At 37.8% G+C, this 25,686-nt stretch overlaps 1 protein-coding gene and 1 long non-coding RNA gene across 10 annotated transcripts in view; one reads left to right on the top strand and one right to left on the bottom strand.

The window, feature by feature from the left end:
* ZFAT (zinc finger and AT-hook domain containing) overlaps positions 1-25,686 on the bottom strand; it is a 91,253-nt gene that overhangs the window by 14,016 nt on the left and 51,551 nt on the right. For 7 of the 9 annotated variants that reach the window (XR_014580276.1, XR_014580277.1, XM_083825572.1 and 4 more), the window contains 8 exons: positions 25,048-25,135; positions 20,671-20,820; positions 17,955-18,128; positions 13,508-13,596; positions 9,439-9,577; positions 4,135-4,253; positions 2,256-2,382; positions 708-838 (listed from right to left, as the gene is read on the bottom strand). Coding sequence is in view for 6 of the 9 variants with exons in the window: in XM_083825572.1 (XP_083681698.1) it covers positions 708-838; positions 2,256-2,382; positions 4,135-4,253; positions 9,439-9,577; positions 13,508-13,596; positions 17,955-18,128; positions 20,671-20,820; positions 25,048-25,135 (1,017 nt within the window). In the remaining 3 variants the exon portion in view is untranslated. The other 2 variants (XR_014580275.1, XM_083825575.1) reach the window with 2 other exon arrangements.
* LOC310894911 overlaps positions 21,282-25,686 on the top strand; it is a 391,370-nt gene continuing 386,965 nt past the window's right edge. The window contains exon 1 of the long non-coding RNA XR_014580278.1: positions 21,282-24,400. This is a non-coding gene — a long non-coding RNA (uncharacterized lncRNA). The remainder of the gene's footprint in view (positions 24,401-25,686) is intronic.

Here is a 25,686-nt window from a genome sequence, read left to right as displayed (position 1 = left end):
TCTTTATCTTTCCCCAATGTGGGTGGTCACAGTGACTTCTATCTCACATAAGCAACTGCTGTTAAGGAGCATCTACAAATCCTCTTCTCGGAGCTGTTACGTGCCTGCAGATCACTCGTGTTGCATCCTCCATTAGAAAAGCAGTATGAACTCAGACTGAGTACTAGTCCTGTTTGCCCCCACGTTACATGACTTTAGGACCCCACAAGTCTCTCTAGCCACAGGACAGCACTGCAAAGACAAAGTGATGGAGATTCATTGCTGGATATGGTCACACAGTTGTACACAAGCTGTAACCTTCCACACACTTTTGTTTCTGGAAAAAGTCTGTCCCAAGGATCTCCCGACTCTTGACATTGGGACTAAGTGCCCACCCACAATGCAGGTATGCTATTTTGAAAAGCCTGAAAATGCTTTATTTTCTCTCTCACGTGCATACATATATTTATCCGTTCACATTTTATGTATTTATACTGGTGACTGTGCAATTTATACATATAAACACATAGGTGTATATATGTATAAATGTCTGCGCATGTCCATATAAACATCTGTACATACAACACAAAGCCAAAATTAGTTGAGGAGAAATTCTGTATGCGTTTCACACAGTCATTCACAATTTAGTCCTTGCAGAACAATATGCATTTCACAACAAATACACAAAAATAAAACACCGCTGTTTTGGAGAAGAGAAGAGCTCTCACCTGCTTTACCACTGTCACGGTTCCAGGTGCCATGGTAACTACAGAAGCAACGGCAGTGGCATCGTGGGTTTCCGAACCCAACTCAATGATTTGCTGCAGGATGTTTACAGCCGTTGGATCAAGTCTTTCACCTTATCAGAAAGACAGCAAGCATAAGATCATTACCGTAAAACAGCTCTGAGGGGATGTGAATCTATGTGCCAGAGACACTCTTTCCCCTCGTGCTTTAACCCTGATTCACAGTTCTGCCTATAAATTTCAAACGGCTCGATAACCTGACACTTTAATAATAGATCTATGGGAGGAAAGTATTCACAAAACAAATTTGCCAGAGGAATGCATGAATCAGCAAGTGAAACCACACTGCTCATTTTTATGCCTATTTGAAAAAGATCTAGAGGAATACATTGATTAAACAAACAACAGGTACAACTCATAGCAGGGACTGTGAGTTAGGAAGCTGAGAGACTTCCTAATTGAAATTCAGAACTGAAGAATGTTTGCTTGCTTTATTTTTTTCCTATATAACTGCCTTCAGACAATCTACTACTGTTTTTTATGCCTAGAGGGAATATGCCAGAAGAGTGTCCTAAATTGGATGAATTCAAGTAAATCATTCTACTTTGAAAATTACAGCCTCATGTTTAAAGTTATGTATGGTACATTCCAGGATCTTGCTTACATTAATTTAAATATATAATAGCTTAAGACAATTTTCTCCAGATATTTTTACTCATTTGGAATTCTCACTGATTATAGTAAAATAATACACACAAATTGTTAGTAGCATAACTGAACTGCAATGTGCTTGGAAATTCTGATAAAAATGGGAGCTTGAGAAACATACCTGTAGTATGAACAATAAAGTTCACAATTGTAAAATGCAATCTTCTGATAGCCACTGCATTTACTCATACATTCAAAATATATGAACACTGATTCTAGTCTCTGATGTTTTAATACTCTCAGAAACATGAACATTTTCCTTCTTTTCTTCTAGTTTTTCTTATTCCCGACTTAGTAATCATGATCTAAATCCTCTCTTGTTCTTATTCAATGTGATACTGCAACAGCTTACTCTGTTTTCTGCATCATTAGAATTAAGTTTCTTAGTACTGTCCTAGGAACATGGTAAATGAGCTATTCCACTGTGTCACTTCTGCAGGCTGGCTGACTTAAGCAGGAAGAAAAATGATAGCAAGGGAATTGCCATTAGATACACACCATCTACTTTGCCAAGACAGCTGATTTCACAATATATTCAATAATACAAGCAGGAAATTCCACACATCTAATAATAAAGTGCAAAGTAGAGTGTGATAAGTATTAATGACTTAAGGACACAGAAATTCATAAGCAATGGTCACTTCTCATTACTTACCCTTGAAGACAAAATATAAAACCCCCAGAAATAAGTTCTGGATGACAAATTTCATCTTTTTTAACAGTTTCACAGGATATCACATATTACCCAGTATACTGAAAAGAATGAGATATTTATGAAAAAAGATATATTTGGTATTCCAACCCCCCAAACAGGTAATTTACCATTTTCAGAAGTATATCTAAGGTTCTGCAATGCAGCTACAGCAGCTTGGGTGCCTTGAACGTCTTCTCCAGCCTCTGTGATATGGAGATACTGAGTGGATGCTTCTTCAGAAACTTCGGCAGTTAACTTGAAAACAAAACCAAGTCAATGCATGGATAATCAGAGAAGCATAGAATTGCAATTTTTTTTAGCAAATTAGAGAACAACTGAAGTTATGAGTTCAAAGGAATGAATTTTGGACATTAATTATTGTAACAAGAGTTATAGAAATCAAGGGTGAAACAGAATTCATGAGAAACATTATCTAGAAGTTGGGATATCATCTTAAAGTTTTATTCTTCGAGATTTTTCCCCAAGAGTTGTTTTCAACACACTAAATGATCTTGACTTCATTTCTGTTGCATAGTTATTTTATACCTAATAACAAACTTCTGCTGTGTCATGATCTAATAAGGACATTTTGGGCAAAATTAGTCTAATTCTTGTCTTTGACTTGTCTTTGCAGATCTGGTAAAATGTTTCTTACATTTGAAAATGGCATTTTATTTTAGAAAAAAAATATCTTTTCCATAACCATGTTTTTTCAAGACAAGCTGTTTACATCTACTTCTCCCCCGATGGGACTTTTTTATTTATAGCAGTTCCAATAGCAGAGACAGGCTCAAATCCTTGGGGCCCTCTTACTTTTTCATGTTTGGGCATCAACTGGGAGGGTGGACGTAGAACAGTTTGTGAAATGCAAATGGATGCATTTTAAAATACTTGCCCTTTCATCTTTGAATAACTGTCCGTACAGAACCTACTGTGATAGTTTTGAGGATTTTACCCTCTGTTCATGGATACTGAAGAACTGTTGAACACAAACTTGCAAGATGGCACTTCCAAATCAGGCATTATGCTTATGCTTAGGGCTAGACGGCCTGAAATCCAGAATGGGTCTTAAACTGTGGAGATCAGACAACTGCAACTGACTTCTGGATTTCCCTGTCGCTGGACACCAACAACAGCCTAATCAGGCAATGGCATACTCAGCATGCTAACTGGGATTTTTAATATAAGATCTGGATAATTCTGTGGTTTTGTCACAGCTTCTGCATCTATGCTCAACCTTGCTTTATTAGAGTAACAGTTTTCATTTTAAAACAAATTGCTACCCATGTTACAGCTTAAAATGTTATGGCTGATTAAGGTAGCTGCACTACCCCACCCAAACTGAGAAAATCCAGGTGGTGGTTTGATTGTTTTATTGTTTTGCTTTGTTTTCCTGACCTAACTTCTAAAGTCTAATTTCAATTTTTTAAGCTCTGATCTTAATCATTGATACTGTGACTCCGACATGCTTTGGACTGAATCCAGAAGCACAGAATAAATGGTGGAAGACTTCCTCTCTATAATAACCGTTTAATATAATCAAATATTTCATATAATATCATTTTTAGCTTATTCACTTACAAATTCAGGTCTAACATTCTAGTCTAACATTGTCTGGACCAAGTCATAAGCTTCTTTCATTAATTCAATATAACCTCACAGCTTTGGGCATCTTTGACTTAACATCAGTGAGTATTTGGCATATAGTAAAGGCAGTAAGTTTTTTCAGTTTTATGATTTTTTGCTAAAATTTTCAGTCTTTGTGCAGCAGAGGATTAGAGCCCTCCCTATACAGAAATAAGCACTTACAACATTGTTAATCCTACCAGTTATGAAAGCAGTCAAGATTAACAGTGACAGCAGTGTATGTATTCAAAATGGAGCTAAGAGACCACATGACTTCCTGATCTTAAATAGAGTTGAGAACGCATTTTTGAATATTTTTTTAACTTTCTCTCCATAACGTTTTAAAATCTTAGGGCCAAAGCCATGACAACTTTGCTTTACCTCCCACTTTGCCTCCCCATCGTGTTCCACCAGCTTCATTCCATGCTTGTTCTTAAGATGTCTGTTGAACTCCCATTTTGTACCATAAACAAAACTGCAAACAGGACACTTAATGCCACCTACAAGGAAACAAAAATAAATTCATTTGGTTATTCTTATATTAAGTACTTTTCAAGGCAGTAAAGACACATTTCATTTGACTCCATCCCTACTAAGCCACACAACTGTAATTCAATAAGCTTTGCTTTCACCATCAGTCCAACGTTCAAGAAGAGGAACAAAAACAAACAAACAAACAAGCAAACAAACAAACAAAAAACAATGAAGTAAGTGTACAATGCTTAAAAGACAATTTTGGATGATGGAATTTTGGTAATAGAGGGAGTCTGGAGCAACTCACCTATCTGGAAAGTTTTAGCAATCCTGCATCCCTGCCTGCACGCCCCCCTGTGATGGATGCAAAGTTGCAGGAATGCTCTTCCCATCTTTCCCTGCCTCTATACCTCTCTCCATAGGGAACCCCTACCACAGACCAATTAGAAAGAAGGAACAGGAACATACAGCTACCTGCATCAGTCTGAGATACTGCCTCATTTCTGTAATTAGGTCCACATAAAAAGTATTGGTTTCAAGTCTATGGAGCTAGATGTTAAAGGATGCCAGAATGCAACAGAAAGTACTTAAATTGGAAAGTAAATAATAACTTATCTCCTGGGCAAGAGCTTGTGCTTGCTAGCTGTTGCTTTGCTAACAAAAGCCATTCTAGAAGTGGCACAGGCATTAGAAAGGGAAAAGCTTTTCCAATGAATGACAACGTACTAAGTTTGATCAACCTCAGCCCATTCTTCGGTTTGCTCACAAGCAAACTCACTGTAAAAACAAGGGATGTTTCAGCCTGTGCAGAATCATTCCCACACTCGTGATTCTGCTTGAAACTCAGACTAAGCAGCACTCTCACAGAGATGAGTCCAAGTTTCCAAGGAAAATGTCTGTGGAGACCAAGGGTTCCTACGACTTATGTTCTGCTTCAGGTCCAACACAAACAAAGCCTATCACAAGTATTAAATAAATATAAACAAATACTTTGGTACTCTGAATACTCTTTTATTTCAAATCACAGAGTTCCTTAGAGACTGTTTTAAATATTTGCTCCATTACACGTTGTTGCAGCTTCAAATGTAAATTGCATGCATATTCAAAAAATCTAGAGGACTGGGGTCTCTTGAAGTTTTAGGTTTAAAAATTGGTTCCCTGGTTTCTTACAAAGCCCTGGTCTGCTGGCTTTCAGGATGCAGCCCCAAACTATAGCACAATTGTACTCTTTCAGTAAGCGCTGGTATATTTTTTTTGCAAGTGCTTATAAACAGCAGTGAAACCTTAATATTTAACATGCACAGCAGAGAAATACTTTAGTGGTTTTGGAAAAAAAAAAAAAAAAGTACCTCCTTGAAGATCCTTGTTCTAGCTTTCTCAAGTTTCAAGCAAACATTAAGTTTCCTGGCATGTTGTTAAAGCAAACCAAGAAGAGTTAACAACCTGCCATCTGCACCCAACTATCTTTGCTTTTTCGGGTTTCTGCTGTTTATGTTAACATATAGAACTGTAAACCTAGGTTTTCTGTTTACCTACAAAGTGATAAATGGCATGAATTTAGCACAATGATTAATGAGTATGCAGCATTATGGGTTAAACAAAAAAGCAAAACAAACAAACAAAAAACACAAAAACTGAGCATGATGAAATCGTAAGTGTTCAGATTTATACACTAGATTAAAAAGCCTCTACTTCTTTTTCTTATGGAAGTCATTTGGTCAAATGTCAGATCTCGGTTTCTTCAGCAGATGGCAAGTGATGACTCTTACCCATCACGTTCAAATGCTTCAAACATACTCGCATAAGCTGGTTATAAACCAAGTTCTCACTGCACATAGTCTTTTATGAATAAGGCAATTAGAAAATTTCTTCGTTTTACAGTAATGGAAATTTACCATTTGGCATTCTACCAGGTGAAAAGAAACTTTCTGTTTTGGTAAAACAGAAGATAACTACCCTCTGTTACAAGGGTGTTTCCACTGACACTTATTATTCCTCTAGGATTTCCAGTCTTTGCTCTCCATCTAGTGCAAGTCTTCACCAAACTTCACTATTATAGCAGATGCCCAATACTCTGTCTCTGAACAATACTAATAAAATTTCTCTGTTAGTGAGCTTAAAACTCTGCAGTTCACAAAAGCAAAATACCTTGGTTCAGATTAGGACAAAGATATTATCGGTTAGAGAAAATGAAACGAAATACTCATTCCACGCTAATCTGTATTATTAGCAAAAACACCATTGTAAAAGAGAGGACTTGCCCACATCATTTGATACTGGAACTATTATAACAATACACCAGACTAATTAAAGCTGCAACTTTTGTCACTGTGACTTTAATTAAAGAACAACTATGGAAGCACAGAGTCAAACTGATAATATAACTGATAATATAACTCTGTATCAGAGAATTGCTATCAAAGCTCAGGAAAATTAATTTTCACACAATTCTTTAAAATTAATTGGGAACGTATAGAGAGCCAATAAATGACACACCTTATCTACTTTTCATACCAAATCTGATGTCTGTAACACAGCAATGCACACAAATATTATACAGCTCATGCCCAACATTTTCTTAAGACAGCTGCTATTGTCTGCTGGAGTGGTGACAGTGGTGCAATAGAACACAGAGGCCACAAATAGATCATACGTACGTACTGCACAAGTTGCTGCGTGAACAAAAGCAGAAAAAACATCTTCCAGAGCATGCAAAGCAAGGGATGGCAGTGAAATTAAGTTACAAGCAAATAAACAATTTGTAGAAAAAAATGTATGTGACTGGCCCAGTACTAGAGAACAAATTGAACTAAAAAAGGAAGCTAACAAATGAGAAAGTTAGTAGGGGAAAATAGTAAGGGAATGCCCAGTTATTCCCTATGCAGATTGTATCAAATTCTTATAGTATATATTTTTCTTTATTATTTTAAAATACCAAAATAAATGTCATTTTCATAGACTTTCTTAAAAAACAAACACAACACAACAAAACAAACAAAAAAAAACATCACCACCACCAACAAAACAAACAGAAAACCAACCAACCAACCAAGAAAGCCAACAAAAAAAAAACAAACCACCACCACCAAGGAATTTTTCTGATCCTAATCTCTAACATAAACCCAGAAGAGCAATACTACTGCCTGTCCCTTGCAAGACAGTTGCTCATAGCAGCCTGTTCCCTCTTCTATTCTTTGAGCACTCGAGGAATCTAGAGCAGAATCCAGCAGTTTACACTCCTGTAGGTGTTTCCAGTCAAGGTATTTGGAATGTCTGCAATGCAGTCAGTCATAAACCAGGTGATGAGAGTGGAAAATAAAAGATGAGCACATCTGAGACAATTCACTCTGGGCTCAGTAATTTAGAAGAGGCAGAACACAAATAGATGAATAGGGATAGACAGTTTTCATTAGGTGCTAATCTTTGTTAGTTTCCCTTCTCAATTTGTTTCCAAACCCTTTTATTTGCTGGTTCTCCTGCCTTTTCTTGTTTGTCTGCAGTCCTTTAATTTCAAAGGACTTGTTTGATACTGGGTCTGAATGGTCTTTTTCCCCTTATAGGAATACATGAATAATTTTCCAAAATTGCTTTCAGGTCTATGAATATGGTAAATTGAAACTTGATAGAGGCTAGTTAGGCAGCAGGTTGCAGCAACTGCTGACCCAAGCAACTCAGAAACACACACCTTGTCATTCTGTATAATACGTCCACATTGATCTGTTTGTGCTGCGAGCCAGATTCAGAAAATCTTATCCCAAAATTAGGAAAATTTTTTATTAACTTCAATAGCATTCATGTATATCAACTCCAAATGCAAATCCCAACTCAGTCTCCCAAAAGGAACATTCTTTTCCCCAGTGTGATACCAAGACATTTTAGAAAAAAAAAATCATCTTTCTACATTCTGATAAGAAGTCTGCAGGTCTCCCATTTTTATTTTTAGTCCACAGGTAACACTCCACACAATGGGTCACATATTAGGAAATGGAGCTGGCAAGGCTGGTTGCATGGGGGCAAAGTGCAGCCACTAGTATGGCTTTCTTCATGACAGAGCTATGGTAAGAAGCACAGGCTCAGTAGCTACTACATGAGTTTGAAGCCCCTTTATTGACCACACACAGCAGGTCGATATCTGGGAAGCAAGCACAGCACTAGTGGTAGTACAAGAAACGTGAATGCTCTGTAAGGAAAGGAAGAGAAAGAAGGATGCAAAGTCAAAGATGACAACGTCTACCACAGAAAAAATTAAAGGCTGTTCCCTTTAAGCTCATTCCAATGTCTTCATTATGAGAAGATTCCTGCATTCTCAACTTTAATTCTTTTCCACTGAAATGAAAAAATTGTATTTTCGGAAGTGCAGTTATCTGGCTCCCAAAGGGGAAAGGAAAAGTTAATCAGTATATGATTAATTTTATTTGTTCAAAAACATTGTTAATACAAAATTAAGGATCATATTTATAGAATTCAATCTACGGACAAATAATTCCTTTTACTGCTCAGAAATTCGACAAGTTAAACAAAGTTCTGGATATTGCAGAGTTCTGCTTTCACCAGCCCTACTACAGAACAGTGACTTTGCGTACCGACCATTTAACTATTACACCTTTGAAACAACTGCAGGTTCTCTGCTGACCTTCGCTGCCTGTGAAAATAATTGCAAAATTCTACAACACACTTCTGCTCAGAAATTGATAGACAAAGATGTACAATAGGTTACTTCTGGTTTCAGAATTCCTGAAAAATTCTTCTGTTTTTTGTTAAAAAGAAATAAAATAGGAAAAACACCTTCTAAAGAAGCAAAGTAATAAAATTAACTCTAATAAACACTAAAATATTTTCAACGCAATTTTATATTTAATTTGGCTTTATATCCTCAACACCAGGCACTAGAACCAAAGAAGTTTTGTGCTTCATGTACCGCTCAGTACATTTTACACTCAGAAAAGTATCTGACTGCAGAGTCAATTGTTTGCTTTGGTTCATCTGGCCAGTGTAAAGCAGCAAAACTACTTAAGGGAATCAGACAAGCAGCAAGTTTTCTTTACCTGCACTCAGACACTGCAAGGAATAAGTTTCAGAATTACTAGAAAGTCGTAATGATTTATAATGTAACACGCAATAAAGAGGAACGTACATCCTGCAAAAGCTTATATTTAAATCAAGTTTGCTTCAGCAAAAAACAATAACAAGTCCTATATAGGGGAGCTATACCTTGCTGGAGAAGGGCTTCTGCTGCAGGCTCCCCAGAACCTACGTTTACATACTCTTCATTAGGATGCTTTCTGTTGTAATGCCTCTTCAAGGACCCAGATATGTTGCAGGAATAATGGCAGTGTGCACAACGGAAAGGCTAGGAGCAACAAGGAAAACATTAGAAAGCATTTCTTGACTTCTTCAGCAAATAGGTCTAAGCTGCGATGTTTAGATCCAAAGAAACCCTGCTGATTTCCAGATCGGGCATTTTCCATGGAGACCTTCCAAAATTCAATGTAAATGGAAGTTGTAAATAAATCTTACCTAGAATTTAGTGCTTGCCATTATATGTAAGGCACCACGTATTCTCAGGATTACAAGATTAGTACTCTTCATAATTCAATAAACTGCATATTTTCATAATTGATGATCTGACCATGCAGAGACTTTTGACTACAAGTAAATGACTCAGCTGCCGTGAGCAAAGTAACTCTTGTCTGAAAAGGGGGAGTGAGAGAACTAAAATAAATGAAGGTACAACGTGACTGTACACCCAAGCTGATTTAACAGACACCCACAGCTGACAAAGTTGATCTCTTCCCTTTCTTTTACTGCTGTCTTCTTTACTGCTTGCCTTTCACCGGATTTCACGTTTGTACCACAACTTAGAATCATAGAAGCACAGAATCATTCAGGTTGGAAAAGCCCTCTAAGATCAGCTGGTCCAACCTCTAACCTAGCACTGACAAGCAGTACTGACTTGGTGGTACGAATTAAGTTTTGGGACCTAAATTAATTAATTTTTAAGAACATGTCTCCCTTCAACTGACAGCGACAGACACTGCTAAAGAAAACATTATGGAAAACAAGCCCTTGTGCCTAAAGCTAGCTTTTGAGGAGCTACTGAGTGAGCCAGGTAACTGTTTCAGGAAGCTGGGCAGAACCATTTGAGGCCTGAAACAGAACGTGGACATCGATTTCGGGGAAAGTAAAGTTCCTCAGAATGGGCTGCAAAATGCTTCATGCACAGCAACCAGACCCACCCAACGCTAGTCATCAAAAAACAGCTGGTACAGGAATGCCTATTAAGAAGCTGAACAACATGCAGTCTTTTATGCTATCTGGAAGGCAACTAATTACGATTACTTCGCACAGTTCACCTGAGTACAGAGTATGAAATATCATGACAAGAAACAAACATATGGGGAAATCCCATCTGTGGCAGAGAAATCTCCCCAAGACCTCTATTATTGCCCATGACTATTCCAGTTTCACCATTTTCTGCAACTTTCACGAGTGTCTCCGAGCCCTACTGGAAAAGGGCTGTTTTCTGGATGTCCTGTCGATTCCTTTGAGCTGCATGATAACTGGTGCAACAGCAGCAACTTCACTGCACTACTACTATCTACAGTGCAAACTGATGGAGCTTGACAGTCACAAAAAATTGCTAAAATGTCAAATGACAATATTCTTGACAATAAAAACTATCTGAATGTATCTTACAAAACTGCCCAATATCGATATTGCAATAAATCTGTCTAAAAGAATGAGTGCCAGAATATGAGAACGGTAAAAAAAGGACATGCACATATCACTACCCGGTATGGTTTTCAGCAGTTACAATGCATCTACATATAGAGAAATTAATGAATGATATATCTGAATGGAACTTCTTTATCTGAAATGCTGCCAGCAATTTTAATATTTGTGAGAATACACTAAATGATGAAATGTATGTTGATTAGCAATGCTCTTTTCAAAAGAGGTTTTAAAAAAACACTTGACTAAAGGTACACTAAATGCTGAGAGCCACGCAAATTACAGTTTTTTAACTGACCAAAAAAATGTACTGAAGTCATGTAACAGCAACACTTTTAATGATGTGACAAGCATTAGTAAATGGTATATATGAACAACAACAACAAAAAAGGTAATATTACCAAATCTTTACATTGTTTTATATTAATGCAGCAGTTTTTATTTTGAACTATTCCTCCCTTGTAGCATTTAGCTGCTTCTGAGTATCTTTTAACTAACTTAGTCTCCATTGCCTTTCAGTTTCACATACCGTAACCTAAACACCTTCTTAATCTAATTTGTTTTCTCTCTGGTTATCCACATCTACTCTACTACTTTTTATGTCACTCTGCATCTGCACATCTTTCTAACTACATCAAGATGTCACTTTTTCTTCAGATTCTGCGTAAGTACTGACTGGGTGTTTACCAGAAGAATGTTTGAGCCATTTCCTCTCCCATGCAAAGGAAAATCTCTTGTGACCTGCTTTGGTTTAACTGAAATGAAATCAAAAAGTTCTATACAACGTGACGATCTGTAGACCGGAAAAGCAGCAGAACAATAGCCACCAAGATCTCATCTATCTTTAAAGGTACATATAAAGAAAACCCAAAATCCAATCCATTTCAATTCCTCAGATACCTAAATTTAAATTGAACCAATCAAATGTTGATAACTGTTTTTTTAATACACATTCTTTTTCTTCCAGTACATCTTGAAGTGAAGTAGCCAGAAACATGAGTACATGTGCTACTTGGCATTCTGAACTCCGGCTATCAGCAGTAACTCACTGTCCAGTTAGAAAAAACAATGCTCAGACAATTAACAAACTAACTTCTTTTTTTTTTTTGTCTCTGCAGCTCTGGAATTCACTTTTGTGAGTGTCCTGATATCCAGACTCTCTAGAGGTACCTGTGAATCACCAGGGCCTTGTGACTCTAGCGACACAGAGCTTGGAAATAGGCTGGATTAAATTATCATTAGGTCACATCACTACTGACATACCTTGTTGAGTTTGATATGCATGCAAGCAACTATCCCAGAAGGAGGCAGAATGTTACTAAGAGACAGTTTTTTAACTCCTTTTCAGCGTTTTGCAGTTCTCTTAATAATGCATCGAATAGCCGCATTTTAATGCTGCAAAGAGGTGCTGGGTCAACAGTTCTAAAACCTATCCTGAGGTCAGAACCATCAGTGTTTCAAGAGTTGCATTATGAGTACTTTCATCTCATTAGCCATTAAAAAGACTAATGTGTATGTCCATCTATGAAAAAATATTTTAAATAAAGGATACAATTATACAGTAAAACCACATACTTAAGAAAGAAAAAGTATTTGTTCAAAATTTGTTATCTCTCTGGATGACTTGCTTCATTTTCTTATTTGTCTTGTCTTCCAAAATTCAAGCCATGAATCAAAAGACTGTCTTCCTTTCTGCCTTATGGAGGAATGGTTGAAGGGTACTCTCTACAGAAGCAAACTAATTTGTCAGATAATGAAAAATGTTGCATATCAAAATAATATGACGTTTTCTATACGAAATATGTTCATTGCCAAGATAAAATGTTATATTAAAATGAACATTTTCATATATACAAAATATTGGATTTTTCTGGAAAAGAAACTAGTATCATTTCTGTTTTCTGAATATAACATTTCACAATTCATTACATCAAGACCTATCATGCTGAGAACCAATATGAAATTTGGAAGTAAAACCATACTACAGTTTATTAATAAAAAATGTATCTCTCATCTGAACGCGTCACAGAAACATTAACAATCTTCAAAATTCTTTCCAAGACACATTTCAGATAAATGGGGTGCTTTAAAATTAATTCTGTTCAATTTTCTTCAAGTATATGAACTCATCTACAGCACATGAGACTGGCAAACTTTCAGAGATTAAGGTGTGCAACAAACAGTGATGGATGGGATTTACTTTCCTACTTCCCCAGGACATTTTTAGGTATATATGAGATTAGATATCTCAAAGAATGACAGTCAGAAAAAAACAGTGATGTTTGTTTTATATTGCAAAACTTACATAAGTTTGGCAAGTAAAGATTCTAAATATAAGTTGTCTATGAACAAAAATCTATCACAGAAGTCTGAATATAAAGGCAAAATTCCTAAAATATTAATATATATATATTTAATTAATAAATTACATAATAATTACATTAGTAATTGTGACCAGGGAGGAAAATGTGCTAATTTTAAAACTGTTGCCTGAATTTCCATATATTTCCAAATGTTATCAATAACCATGATTAATATGTTTTGTTACCTTGAAAGAGACATGTTGTTCCATATGACGGAGGAGCTGTGGCTTTTGCGCAGCTGTATAGTCACACACTGTACATTTAAACTGCTTTCCTGAAATGGGAGTAGAAAAAACAGAATCACTTTATTTAATTTTCCAAAATCTCCTGGTTATATTTCCTCATAAAGATGATTTCCAAAATAAACGCTACTCTAAGTCTGGCAGCTGTTCTCCAAAATTTTGGTTATATTTTGGGCTAAGAGCAGTAAGGAAGAAAAAAGACTTGAGTGTCATCTTCAAATTATAAGCATTAATTAGTCCAGATGCTCCTGGAATAGTCTCCTGGGGGAAAAAGAGAAAGAATCACTACGGCAGAGCCTAAATGGAAGAAGGAAATCGAGGATTTACAACTGCAGGCACCTTTATTTTGCTACTCTTAAAGCAGATTTGTAAATCTTTAAAACACCAGTGTTTGGTCATGCGTTTACCCTACTTCTGTCTCCGGCACTGAGTTGTTACGATTCAAATACACTGAAATTTTCTCAGTTTTCTCTGCATGCTTTCTTGGTGTATTTCTGGTAGGGTATGACATGAGGTATTATTTTTACCACAAGATTTCTTTATATATTTAGCTCTACTCTTCCAATAATGATTCAAATGACTTTAGAAGCGATTTCTACACAGGCTTAACGAGAAGTAAAATGTGTCATAGAATGAAATAGGATTAATACAGCAAATAATACAGAAGCCTTGCGTTCCCACCTTTCACTTTTGCTTACACAGTTTTAAAGACAACGGGCACAAGTTGCTCTAGTAGCAGCAGATTGAATGATGCCTGCTTGCCTTGTTCATTATGACTTTTTGTCCTTTCTCATCTAAATCTCGGCAGTAACCCTCAGTCTCACATACGGTCCTACAAGGCAAGAGAGAGCACATACTGGGATTAGCTCACACCTCCTATGTGGTGACTTGCAGCTACCAAACAGAAGGGAGAACAGTCAAATTCTGTCACCTGTCCCTGCAGTGCTAATTCATATTTCTTTATTTTACAAGGGTGCATATTTCCTTAAAATGTATGGATTTAAAATAATGATGGAAGTTCTTCTCTACTGAATGAATCGATTAAAAAGCAGTGGACAGGAAGTCCAAAGACAACTGGTGCACATTTGCACAAACATTGCTCCTACAGATACCAAGCTATAAAGTCGCAGAAAGATTTGAGATGCTGTTTCTCAAGTACTTTTCAGACTGAAAGTCTGAGCTGTAAGCAGGTCTTCCACAGAACACAACACAATTAAACAGTCAATGTAATTTGAAGGTTGCCTGGTGAAAAAAACATTAATTCAGTTCAGAAGTGTAACCCAAAGAAAGGTGCTTCTTTAAGTTCTATAGAGAAGACTACAGTGTTCTATGTTGCATTCATAGTATATTTTAAATTTGTTTATGACCTGCCAAGTCAGGCTTCAATACTGCAGGTAGTGCCCTCCAACCTGAAACAGCAGCAACAAAAAGGAAGAACAAGAACTGGAATTTCAGCTACTGAAAGCTGATGGTCAGAACATTGAGTCTAAAATAAAGTCAACATTTTTAACAGGGGGCATGATTAACGTCTAAGACAATTTCCTCAAAATCAGATGGATGCCCTGTCACATGAAGTCTTTCAATCAAGTCTGCTTAGCTATTCCTAATAAAATGTATTACAACCCCGCTGAAATGCGATGCAAAATTATTAGACTAAATTATGGCCTGTATTCTGCAAGATACCAGACTGTGTGATCGTAAGAGACGGCTTTTGGCCTTGAAATCGTTACTCTAACAGGAAAGAATTCTGACATTTTCAAGAAACATCTGTTGCTGTTTGTGGCTCTGCAAAGAGTGAAACTCTCAAAGATAAAACCATGCTGTAGGTTCCCCTTACATTCCCACCCAAATCTTTTTTCCCTTTCGATTTAAAATAACAAAATCTCTCTCCTTTCACTGTCTTGCTTTCATACTCTCTTTCTCTGTGTTTTAAGATTGTATCAGTCCTACTATGTCCAGCCAAATTACAAGCTGTACGAAATACAGACAGACTGCATTCTTTTCTTAAATGTCCATGGATGGCAAACTCTATTTGATCAAAGCAGAACAAGAATGTGTTAAAGCTAGCCAAAAAGCAAAAGAAGCAAAAGGAAGGATGAAGAAGTATTACCTCGCAGAGCTCAGGTTTCTTTAAATTCTGAATCTCGCTCAAAAAATTGAAAGTGTTTTATACTGAGCGTGAAAGCTTCCATAAACATAGCTAAGAAAAGCCTTGATACAATTTCTGATATCTAATTAAAATAATGAAAACCAGTATTTCTGGTTTATTTTTAATCACAACCGGTAATAAGCCTGGACTGCAGAATTGTTTTCTATCATGTCACCCTCGAGTGAAATAAAATAGACAGAAAACTACTTTATATTCCACCGGTTAAATTGACTTTGCAGGGCTGATATTTGAACCAAAATTGCCTAGACTCGTAAGTCAGGAAGACAAGCGTCATAAACAGCAGAAACATCTTTCGAATTCATTTATTTGTGAAATAACTGAAGAACACTAGATGCGTGCTAGTAAGAAGTTTTGAAGTGCTGTCACTGTGCAAGGAGACACCGGGCAAAGAGAAACTGTCAGCATTCAAGCGGCTGAAATTCACTTGACAAATCATACAGTACACTCCTGGTGACAAATGTTGCCTTATTTTTAACAAGTGTTTGAAATACACGAAGGGTTCACTGGGGTGGGCTTAGTGTAGAAAATGACTCTACAGCTCCATAGGTAGTGAAATCTGTCCCCACGTGGAGCCAGTGCAAAATGCATTTTCCAAAGGTAAGAGGAATTCCTGGAGCACCGCATTTGTACCAGTCAAAGAGGGAGGCGCAGCAACAAGGAACCTGCACTCACCTCGGCTATTACAGCCGATGACGAGCTGAAGCCAGTTTAAAAAAGCTCGAGGTATTACCTTGAGAGTCAAGGCTTCGGCCTGACCTAGCAGTAAATGATCGGAGAATACAGCTCCTTGCATGCACGCAAACGTTGGAAAAAGCTTCACACCTTTAAACCCAAGACTAATTCCTGGACTACTCCAGTGCTATTCTTACCAGTGCCAAATTTCCAAAGCAGCCTCAGCTGAACTACAGTAATTACTTACACATCTATAAACCTGTTCAAGAAACAGAACTAACAGGTAAAAGCAAATACAATGTTCATTACCGAGTTTCACTATTTGGATATGAGAGATGGAGAAAACGAAAAAGAAAGGTTTTGAAATAAAACTCCATGTGGGGATTTTTCTTTTTGATTTTTTTTTTTTTACAGCACCATAGGAAGAGATCTTTGATCGTGCTCCAGCTTTCCTTTTTTATTCAAATACAGCTTGCTCTCTCCTCCTGCCAGGAATCAGCGAAAGATTCAATAAGTGAACCCGCTGATTCCTGCATATGTAATTTATACATATGTGCAAAATCTGCATGCCACTGACCAAGTTACTTGAAAATACTAAAGTGCTTTTTGAATAAGGAAGGATTTACTGACTTGGTAATACTATACATGCTTTCTAAAATATGTATCATAGTAATGTAAACAAAAACATCTCTTCTGCTAGTATTATATACATTGATAAAAGTGTACATAAAATTAAATAAGTATCATTGGAGCAAAAACTTCAAATAAATTCTAAGAATGTAACAGGGAGCATGCGTGCTTATGTGAAAGGTCAGTGCTAGAGAACAGGCACAAATTTTATGAAAAAGAATTTAAATGACACGGTCAATAAAGAATGGAAATAGGTTTTAAAAGGTTGCATGAGTAACAAAGACTAAGGTACAAAGTCATAATGAAGGTCAGCACAACTTCTCCTGCTAAATCATTTAGTTCAGTTTGAAAATCACAGCGGAATACAGCACTGTTGTGTCCCAAATTCTGAAATAAAGGACAATGCTTTCTTCAGGATTTGCATCTCAATTTTTTCTGTTATTATAACAGAAATATTAAAATCACTGAGCAAATGCATATGCTGTGCATGTGTTTATTAGAAATATATGCCCAAACTTGCCACTCGCTAGACCCGGGAACACACAGCTGCAGTAGCCTTGCCTCTGTTGGGCTACTGGATTTGGCAGCTCCTAATAATATTCTCCCAGAAGAAAGTAAAATTAACCACGGAATTATTTGTATTTTCAAATGTCTATTGAGATCAACAGTGCTCTGAAAGGATACAGAAGGATGTAAAGCCACAGCAAAAATTTCAGGGAATTTCAGAGACAGTCATCTTTCACAGAAATTAATTTTGAAAACTTTTTGAATTATGACACGAACAGAAGTATCTCCTGGAAATAAACAAACTTTTTAAGTAGCGCTCAGTGTTCAAATGAAGAAAGCTTATAAGGTCCTACAGTACAGGCAGTATTTATTGCCCTAAAACAAACTTGGGTTTAATAAACATGCACTTACCATCAGCAGTATGAAGGAGTTTATGGCTCTTCAAAGTGCCTTTTGATTTGAACTTTTTCCCACACATATCACAGAGGTGCGTCTTCTCAGTGCTGTGACGGTTCATGTGTGCTTTCAAGTTACTCTTGCTGCGAGTGGCGTACTCACAGAGAGAACATTTGAAGGGTTTGACACCTGAAGAGAAAAAACGCGCTATGAAACAAGCTGTACATTTTGATGAGAGGGCAGACATTGCCCTGAAAGAAAGAGAGAAATTTCAGACTGCATGAGCAACATAGGCAATGAGGTCAACAGTTTAAAATTTGAATGTTGACATTTTAAAATTCGGATGTTGACAAGGGGTGCCATCCTGAAGGGCCTTGTCAGGCTTAAGTAGTGTGCCTGTGCAAACCTCATGAGGGACAACAAGGCCAGGTGCGAGGTCCTGCAACTGGGCCGGGGCAATCCCAAGCACAAATACAGGCTGGGCAGAGAACGGATTGAGCAGCAGCCCTGAGGAGAAGGACCTGGGACTGTTGGTTGATGAGAAGCTCAAAATAGAATCATAGAATCATTCAGGTTGGAAAAGACCTCTAAGATCATCTAGTCCAACCTTTAACCTAGTACTACAGTCCACTGCTATACCATGCTACTTAGTTCTAAATCTACACATTTCCTGAAGACCTCCAGGGATGGTGACATGAGCCAGCAATGTGCACTTGCAGCCCAGAAAGCCAATCGTAACCTGGGCTGCATCAAAAGCAGCATGGCCAGGAGGGTGAGGGAGGTGATCATCCCCATCTACTTCGCTCCTGTGAGACCCACCTGCAGCCCTGCATTCAGCTCTGGGGCCCCCAGAACAAGAAGGACATGGACATAGTAAAACAAGTCCAGAGGAGGGCTATGAAGACAATCAAGAGCACCTCCCCTAGGAAGACAGGCTGAGGAAGTTGGGGTTGTTCAGCCTGGAGAAGAGAAGACTCTGGGGAGACCTTACAGCACCCTGCCAGTACCTAACGGGGGCTACAGGAAAGCTGGGGAGGGACTCTTTGTCAGGGATTGTAGTGATCGGACAAGGGGGAATGGCTTTAAACTAAAATATAGTAGATTTAGATTAGGTATAACAAATTCTTTCCTCAGAGGGTGGTGAGGCACTGGCACAGGCTGTCCAGAGAAGCTGTGGGTGCCCCATCCCTGGAGGTGTTTAAGGCCAGGCTGGATGGGGCTTTGGGCAACCTGGTCTGGTGGCAAGGGTGCCTGCCCGTGGCAGGGGGGTTGGAATTAAATGTTTTGTAAGGTCCCTTCCAACCCAACCCATTCTATGATATAAGAAACTTAATCTGCATCTTCTAAGTAAATGATACTGAGCTCTTGAGAGCATCATTTAGCTTACTAAGACACTGGAGTGTTAGGGTGGTCCTTTTAGAATTAAACACGTCTCTACTGAATGGCGGTACTGAGTTTAGACTCAAATACAAATATTTTGGTCTTGACATGTTCATCCTTCACATAAAAGTCAAATCTAGTCTGCCTAACTTCATGCCTAACTGACAATGAAATGTCCCTCTAAAAGTCTCCTGATAACTCTAATTCTCTATTTACTACAATAAAGAATGTCCTCCTTTTAGGACGGGTTCATTAGGTACTTAATATATAAGCACGAGCTGAATGTTCAAAGCTGTGTTTTATTGTTATTTAGCATCAGGTTTGCTAATGGCTCACACAGTGGTACCTTTTCTTCTGTCTAAGATGCAAGCACTTAGAACTTCACTTCTTTCAAACCATCTAAACCACGTAACACAGAGAGACAGACAGTATCTCATCTAGCAAAGATATACAAGGGCAAAGTAAATCCTTCAAAGAAAAGTTGGATATATCGGAACTAGCAGAGTAGTTCAACAGTTTCACGAGGCTCTGGCAGTCTTAGGTTGATATTCATGATCTTAAAACTAGATTTACAAGCAGGAGGAATTATAGCCTACTTTTAAGCAGACTTGATTGCATGCTTTGATTTTGGAATAAATGTCTCTTCACCTCTCTCTCCTGCTAGTTATGATGAGATGGGTAGCAAGCCTTCTTGGCAGCATAAACTCTATCTACAGAATCCACAAGCAATTGTTCTGAGCTTACAATTTGCATTACCTCAGCTCCTTAATGGAGTGAAAGCTATTGAAGACCACTACTGTAGTGCTCAGGCAGGTAAGCTCACAGTTAAGGCTTTCAAATACACAGTTCTAGTATAAATGTCAAAATTATCTGCATGGGCAAAACCAATTTGGAACCAAAAGATCAATTCAGGAGTACCAAATCCCATTATCTGCTTTACTCAAAAGAATGGATGAAGAATCCAGACAGTGCTCAATGGCCCCACACAATCTGTTCCATAGATTATTAGCTGAAGAGCATATGAACAGTCTTCCACCTGTTATAATCTTTGATTGGGTAAACAAGACTTTAAGTCCAAGGGATTTTTAAACTTTGTGCTACCATCTTACTATTTTTTTTTCCTTAAGAAGTCATATACATCTACATATCATCAGCATTGCCTTATGGGTTTTTCATCGCTGTTTATGTCCCCGTCAGCTAGCTGCCACATTCCGATGATATAATTAAAATACACACTGAAGTTGTATGTACACATCAAAACAACAGGATTCCAGTTTCTTTTTATGCCAGTGAAGTTTGTGTGGAATATGAGACAGATTATAAGGCTGAAAGCTTAAAACCAGAATATTACCTTCATGAGCCCAAATGTGACGCTGAAGGTCTGAGCCATTCTTCATAAAATAAAAATCACAATAGGGACATTTCACAGCTCGTTTTCCAATAAGTCCTTTCAGCTGAACTCTTCTGCCAAGAATCTCAGAAATTGTAGTCATTGAAACCTCTGAGAGAAAAGTAATAGATAATAAAAATCAGAAGGACATCAGGGAATTTGTTCTCTGTTATATAACTAAAACTGAAGAGCTAGATCCTGATACACTTCAAATTTTTAAAAGCTTTACTTTCCCTCCTGTCACTCAGATAAGACCTAAGCAAAGAACACAGCACTTCAAATTTAGGACCTTTTCCTTTAACGTTTTTAGTATATTCTTACCTTTCTCTCTTGATCTGTGTACTCAGTGTCCCCACTGTCTGGTTAAAACAAATAAATAACAGCATGGGTGTGCCACTGGCTTACAAACTATTTTCCAGCAATGAACTTTCCCAATAAACCAATTTGGTGCCTTTTTCTTCGGTATTTTCAGAAGTCTTTATTCAAGATTTCACCTCAGATCTCCAGAGATGTCAACGATCTCCAGACTCCATTCACTTCAGTCACTGCTATGCTCCTCAGAATGCCTGATAATCAGAAAGAGACTCGTGGAATAAATATGATTGGAAGACCTCTAAGGTCACCTGCTCCAAGTGGGGCCAATTTAGGAGGTCCAATATCAAAGGTAAACCAAGCTGCTTGGGGTCACATCCAACCCTGTTCTGAACATATTCAAGAACGGTCAGTCTACAACCACTCTATTCCAGTGTTTGACCACCTTCACAGTCAAAATTATTCTCCTAATATCTGATCAGAATCTCGATGTTTTAACTCATGTCCCTTCACTGTGCAGTTCCAAGAAGACGCTGGCTCTATCACCTTCTTACTCTTATATCAAATAGCTCAGGTCAGCAATTAAGATTCTTCTCCTAGCCTTCTTTTATTCAGGCTAAACACACTCAACTCTAAGTTTCTACTCCATATGATTTAATATTTTAGGTGTCACTGTGAAAAAGCTTGAAATAAGGAAGATTAAATTTAAACATCCTAAATACACATACAGAAAACATTGCCAAATGCTTCTAAAAATAAAACCAATTCTTCAATGCATTTCGGATGAATTAAAGTGACTCAATGAAACTATACCACTCTCTCATGCCATCTAAACATTAAGACACAAAGTCTTGAAGTCTGAAAATGACTTATCATGCCACAAAAAAAATCTTAATAAAATTTGAAATTTACAGTCTAAGCATAGATATTTGCCAAATATGAACTGCCATGACTAGTCTCCTGGTAACTGGTTCCACAGTGAAAACAAAAATCCTGCCTGAACTCATTTTGTACAAGGAAGACACCCTCAAAAGGGAAATACACAGGCCTGTGGACTGAGCAAGGTTATGTTTTACAGCACTCAAACAAGAAAAATCACAGACAAGTCTGAACCCTGACGTACCTTCCATGGCTTAGATCCTTGATTCATGACTTCAGGCTAGTGTCTGCTCAGTAAGCATCTATGAAAGTTGATATCTCTCACGTCTCAGGACTATTAAATTGCATGTTAAATCAGACAGTGGGTGAAAAGGCAGGTAATTCAGACATGGGACCAAAATCCAAGACTCCTTCACTGCTGAGTTCCCTAATCATTTGGCAATAAAGCCAAACTCTCTCCCTCTCTTTGGTTTGAAATACTGCTCCACAAGTCTACAGAGACAGAGTTTTGTCCCACTGCTTTCATGGGACTAGAATTCAACTCCTATTCTCTGTACACCTACGAAGAGGAAGGAGTACTGGAGTACTGGTTAATAACATGTTTTCTACTTGATGAAAATGGAAGAGGTGGGGGTGCGTGTGCTGAATGTTATTAAGAGAGGAAGAGTAGGGGAGCTACAGAAATAGCATTTTAATGATAAATATGAAATGATTTCAGTTTAAATTATTTTTTGATGTGCCGTTTTAAAATTCAATTCCTTTTAACAGCATCCATTGTTTTCTTCCATCTTTATTATTTTCCATTTACATTTTTAAAAACAATTGCACTCATTCCATTGCAATACTCGACAGTTTATACCAACAGATCCCTTACATTTACTTTGCTTGTAATTAAATATGTTGTGGGAATAAAGGATTTCCTCCTGATTACAAGGACAGTGTGCACAGGGGAAAGATCTGTGCATTAATGCTGCTCCATATATTAAAATAGTTGTTGCATAACTACTGCACAGACACATCTTAGACATATTTCTTTAGCACCGTGGAGATATAGCAGCAAAATACCAGATTTATTAGATAAGTTCTATTCACATATATGAATTAGAAATGAGGATACAAGATAATAGGCTGTGCATTTTTTTTTTAAACCTTAGTTCTATTATAATCCAGAGATTAAAAAAAACACTTTGCTGGATCAAAAAATTTATGCTATACTTTTAGAGGGATTCAGATACCAAATAAATTGTTCGTTGTATTTAAATTCATGAGTTTAGCACAGCAGGGCGCCGTGCACAGTACAGAGAGTACTGCTACTTCGCAGACTGCATTATTTAGCGAGACCTTGTACATTCCCCGGATGAGGCAGCACAATAGCTTTACAGGCACAGCTCTTGAGCTTTAATTTTTATGCCTACCAGGTGGCATACCGACTGACTACAGCACAGCAGAGAAACCTTTCCTCACCTCAGTTTGGTGTACTGGACATTTCCTGGATGTATGACAAGCCCTCCACCAATCATACTGTTGTAGAGTGGTCTCCAAATAAAGAGGGTTGGAAACAAGATAGCTGAAGTGGGAGCTAGTCTGAACTCAGAGTAAAGGAAAATGTTAAAAAACACGGGCCTAGCACTATCTAGTGGCAATAGGAAGATAAGGAACTACTGCTTTACACATTATATTTCAGAGACAAGAAAAAAAAAGGTATTTTAATGGGATTTTTCCTTTCCCAAACTCAGTTTGAGCATGGCTGGTATTTTATTTCTTAATACCCAATTATATTGGGTGGTAAGTATGACTGTAAAATGAGCTAATTAACATATGTTACCCAATACAGTCATCTCTCCATCATCCACAGTAGCAGTGAGCCTTTCTACCCAACATCACACAAATACTGAGAAGGAAAATATGGACGTTGTGCTTGAACAAAATCAGGGCACTGTAAAGCAAGGTGTAAATAGAGTTTGAATGAATTGCAGCGGTCAGCTTGGATCCAGGTAGGTTTCTCCAACCCAGCTTAATACTGGCTGTAGAATATGATGGCAGGTTCTAGTCTGAGCCCTCCTGCAGACTTCAGTTGGCCCTGGAGTTTAGCCCAGCCACATCCCAACTGAGCATGCCTGGATTCAGCCCAGGGACCTCACATGAATTAGCCTATGTCCTGGTTCCAGTTAGGACAGAGTTAAGTAGCTCATAGTAGCTGGTAGGGTGCTATGTTTTGGATTAGGATGAGAAGAGCGCTGATAACATGCTGATGTTTTAATTGTTGCAGAGCAGTGTTTACACCAGGCCAAGGACTTTTCGGCTTCTTGCTCTGTCCTGCCAGCGAGCAGGCTGGGGGTGCAGCAGGAGCTGGGAGGGGACAGACCCAGGACAGCTGACCCAAACTGGCCAAAGGGGTATTCCATACCATCTGACGTCATGCTAAACAATATATAGGGGTGGCTGGCCGGGGTGGGGGGGCCGGCTGCTCGGGAATAGGCTGGGCATCGGTCAGCGGGTGGTGAGCAATTGCATTGTGCATCACTTGTTTTCTTACACATTATTATTGTTAATACTATTACCATTATCACTATTATTATTATTATTGTTATTATTATTTTCCTGTCTTAATAAACTGTCTTTATCTCAACTCACAGGCTTCACTTTCCCGTTTCTCTCCCCCCATCCCAGAGAGGGAGGGGGGAGGGTGAGCGAACGGCTGTGTGGTGTTTAGCTGCCAGCCGGGTTAAACCACAACAGCCTACAATCACAACAAACTACTTACAGACAAAGTAACGTGCAATACACTCATTTCTGTCAGTTTATGTATGGCCAATACAAGTGTTATGTCTCATGTGCTGTTACACGATGTCTGGGGGTCTAATTCCAGACATCCCAATACTTAATTTGAATTCATCTAAGTCCTCTTTTGGATGGACATTAGCTCTTTGCAAGGTGATGACAGATTGCTTAGCACAATTACCTGATTTACTACACAACACACAAGCTAGAACAATAACTCCTTCACTCTAACACCTGCAAACCCAATAGTTAGATTATAATAGTTTTTTTCTTTTTTTTTTCCAATGTAATCACATTACACTGCTCACTCTAAACTTTATACTTTTATTGCAAAAGACTGAGAAATTTTCCCTGATTTTTTCTTACCAGGGTGATTTGTCTTGATGTGTGATTTTATAAGTCGATCTTCAGAAAATGACTTCTCACACACAGGACAGGAATAACTCTTTTTATCCTTAAGGAAGCAAGAAAGAAAGAGATTGCATTATCAGTCCACTAGTGTAATCACTGCAGCCATTATTCAGTAATACATAGTTCTCAACAAAGTTATAACTGACAGTTCCGTTTTTTAACAAAAAATTAAGATATTTATAGTGAAATAATTGAAGGAGAAATATGGAAGAATTCTAAGCACGTCATTAATCCTCATGAATGTAGGGTTCCAAGTTACAGCACACGAGAAAATGCGCAATAAATGCAAGCATTATCTTCTGGCTGACTCTTTAGGGGATCGGGAGTTGAAAGATAAAGTCACATAACAGACTAAAACTTATTTGATAGAAGCAGGAGTATTCAGGTTTTTTTCAGTGATTTCACAAATCCACCCTTCTGAAACCTAAGGATCAGATCTCATTATTCTGAAGACATCCACCAGTATGTGCATTTATAATACTGCTTAATGGCCTGGAATTGAGCAGAAGAGTTACCAATGACAGATGCCATTACTTATTGGCTACATTTTTAACGTTTTATAAATATTCAGCATTTCACATATTACCAATAAAG

This window comes from Anser anser (genome assembly GCF_964211835.1).
Source record: "Anser anser genome assembly, chromosome: 2".
NCBI lineage: Eukaryota > Metazoa > Chordata > Aves > Anseriformes > Anatidae > Anser > Anser anser.
Note: the sequence above shows the minus strand (reverse complement) of the source record. Positions and strands in the feature narration are given on the sequence as shown.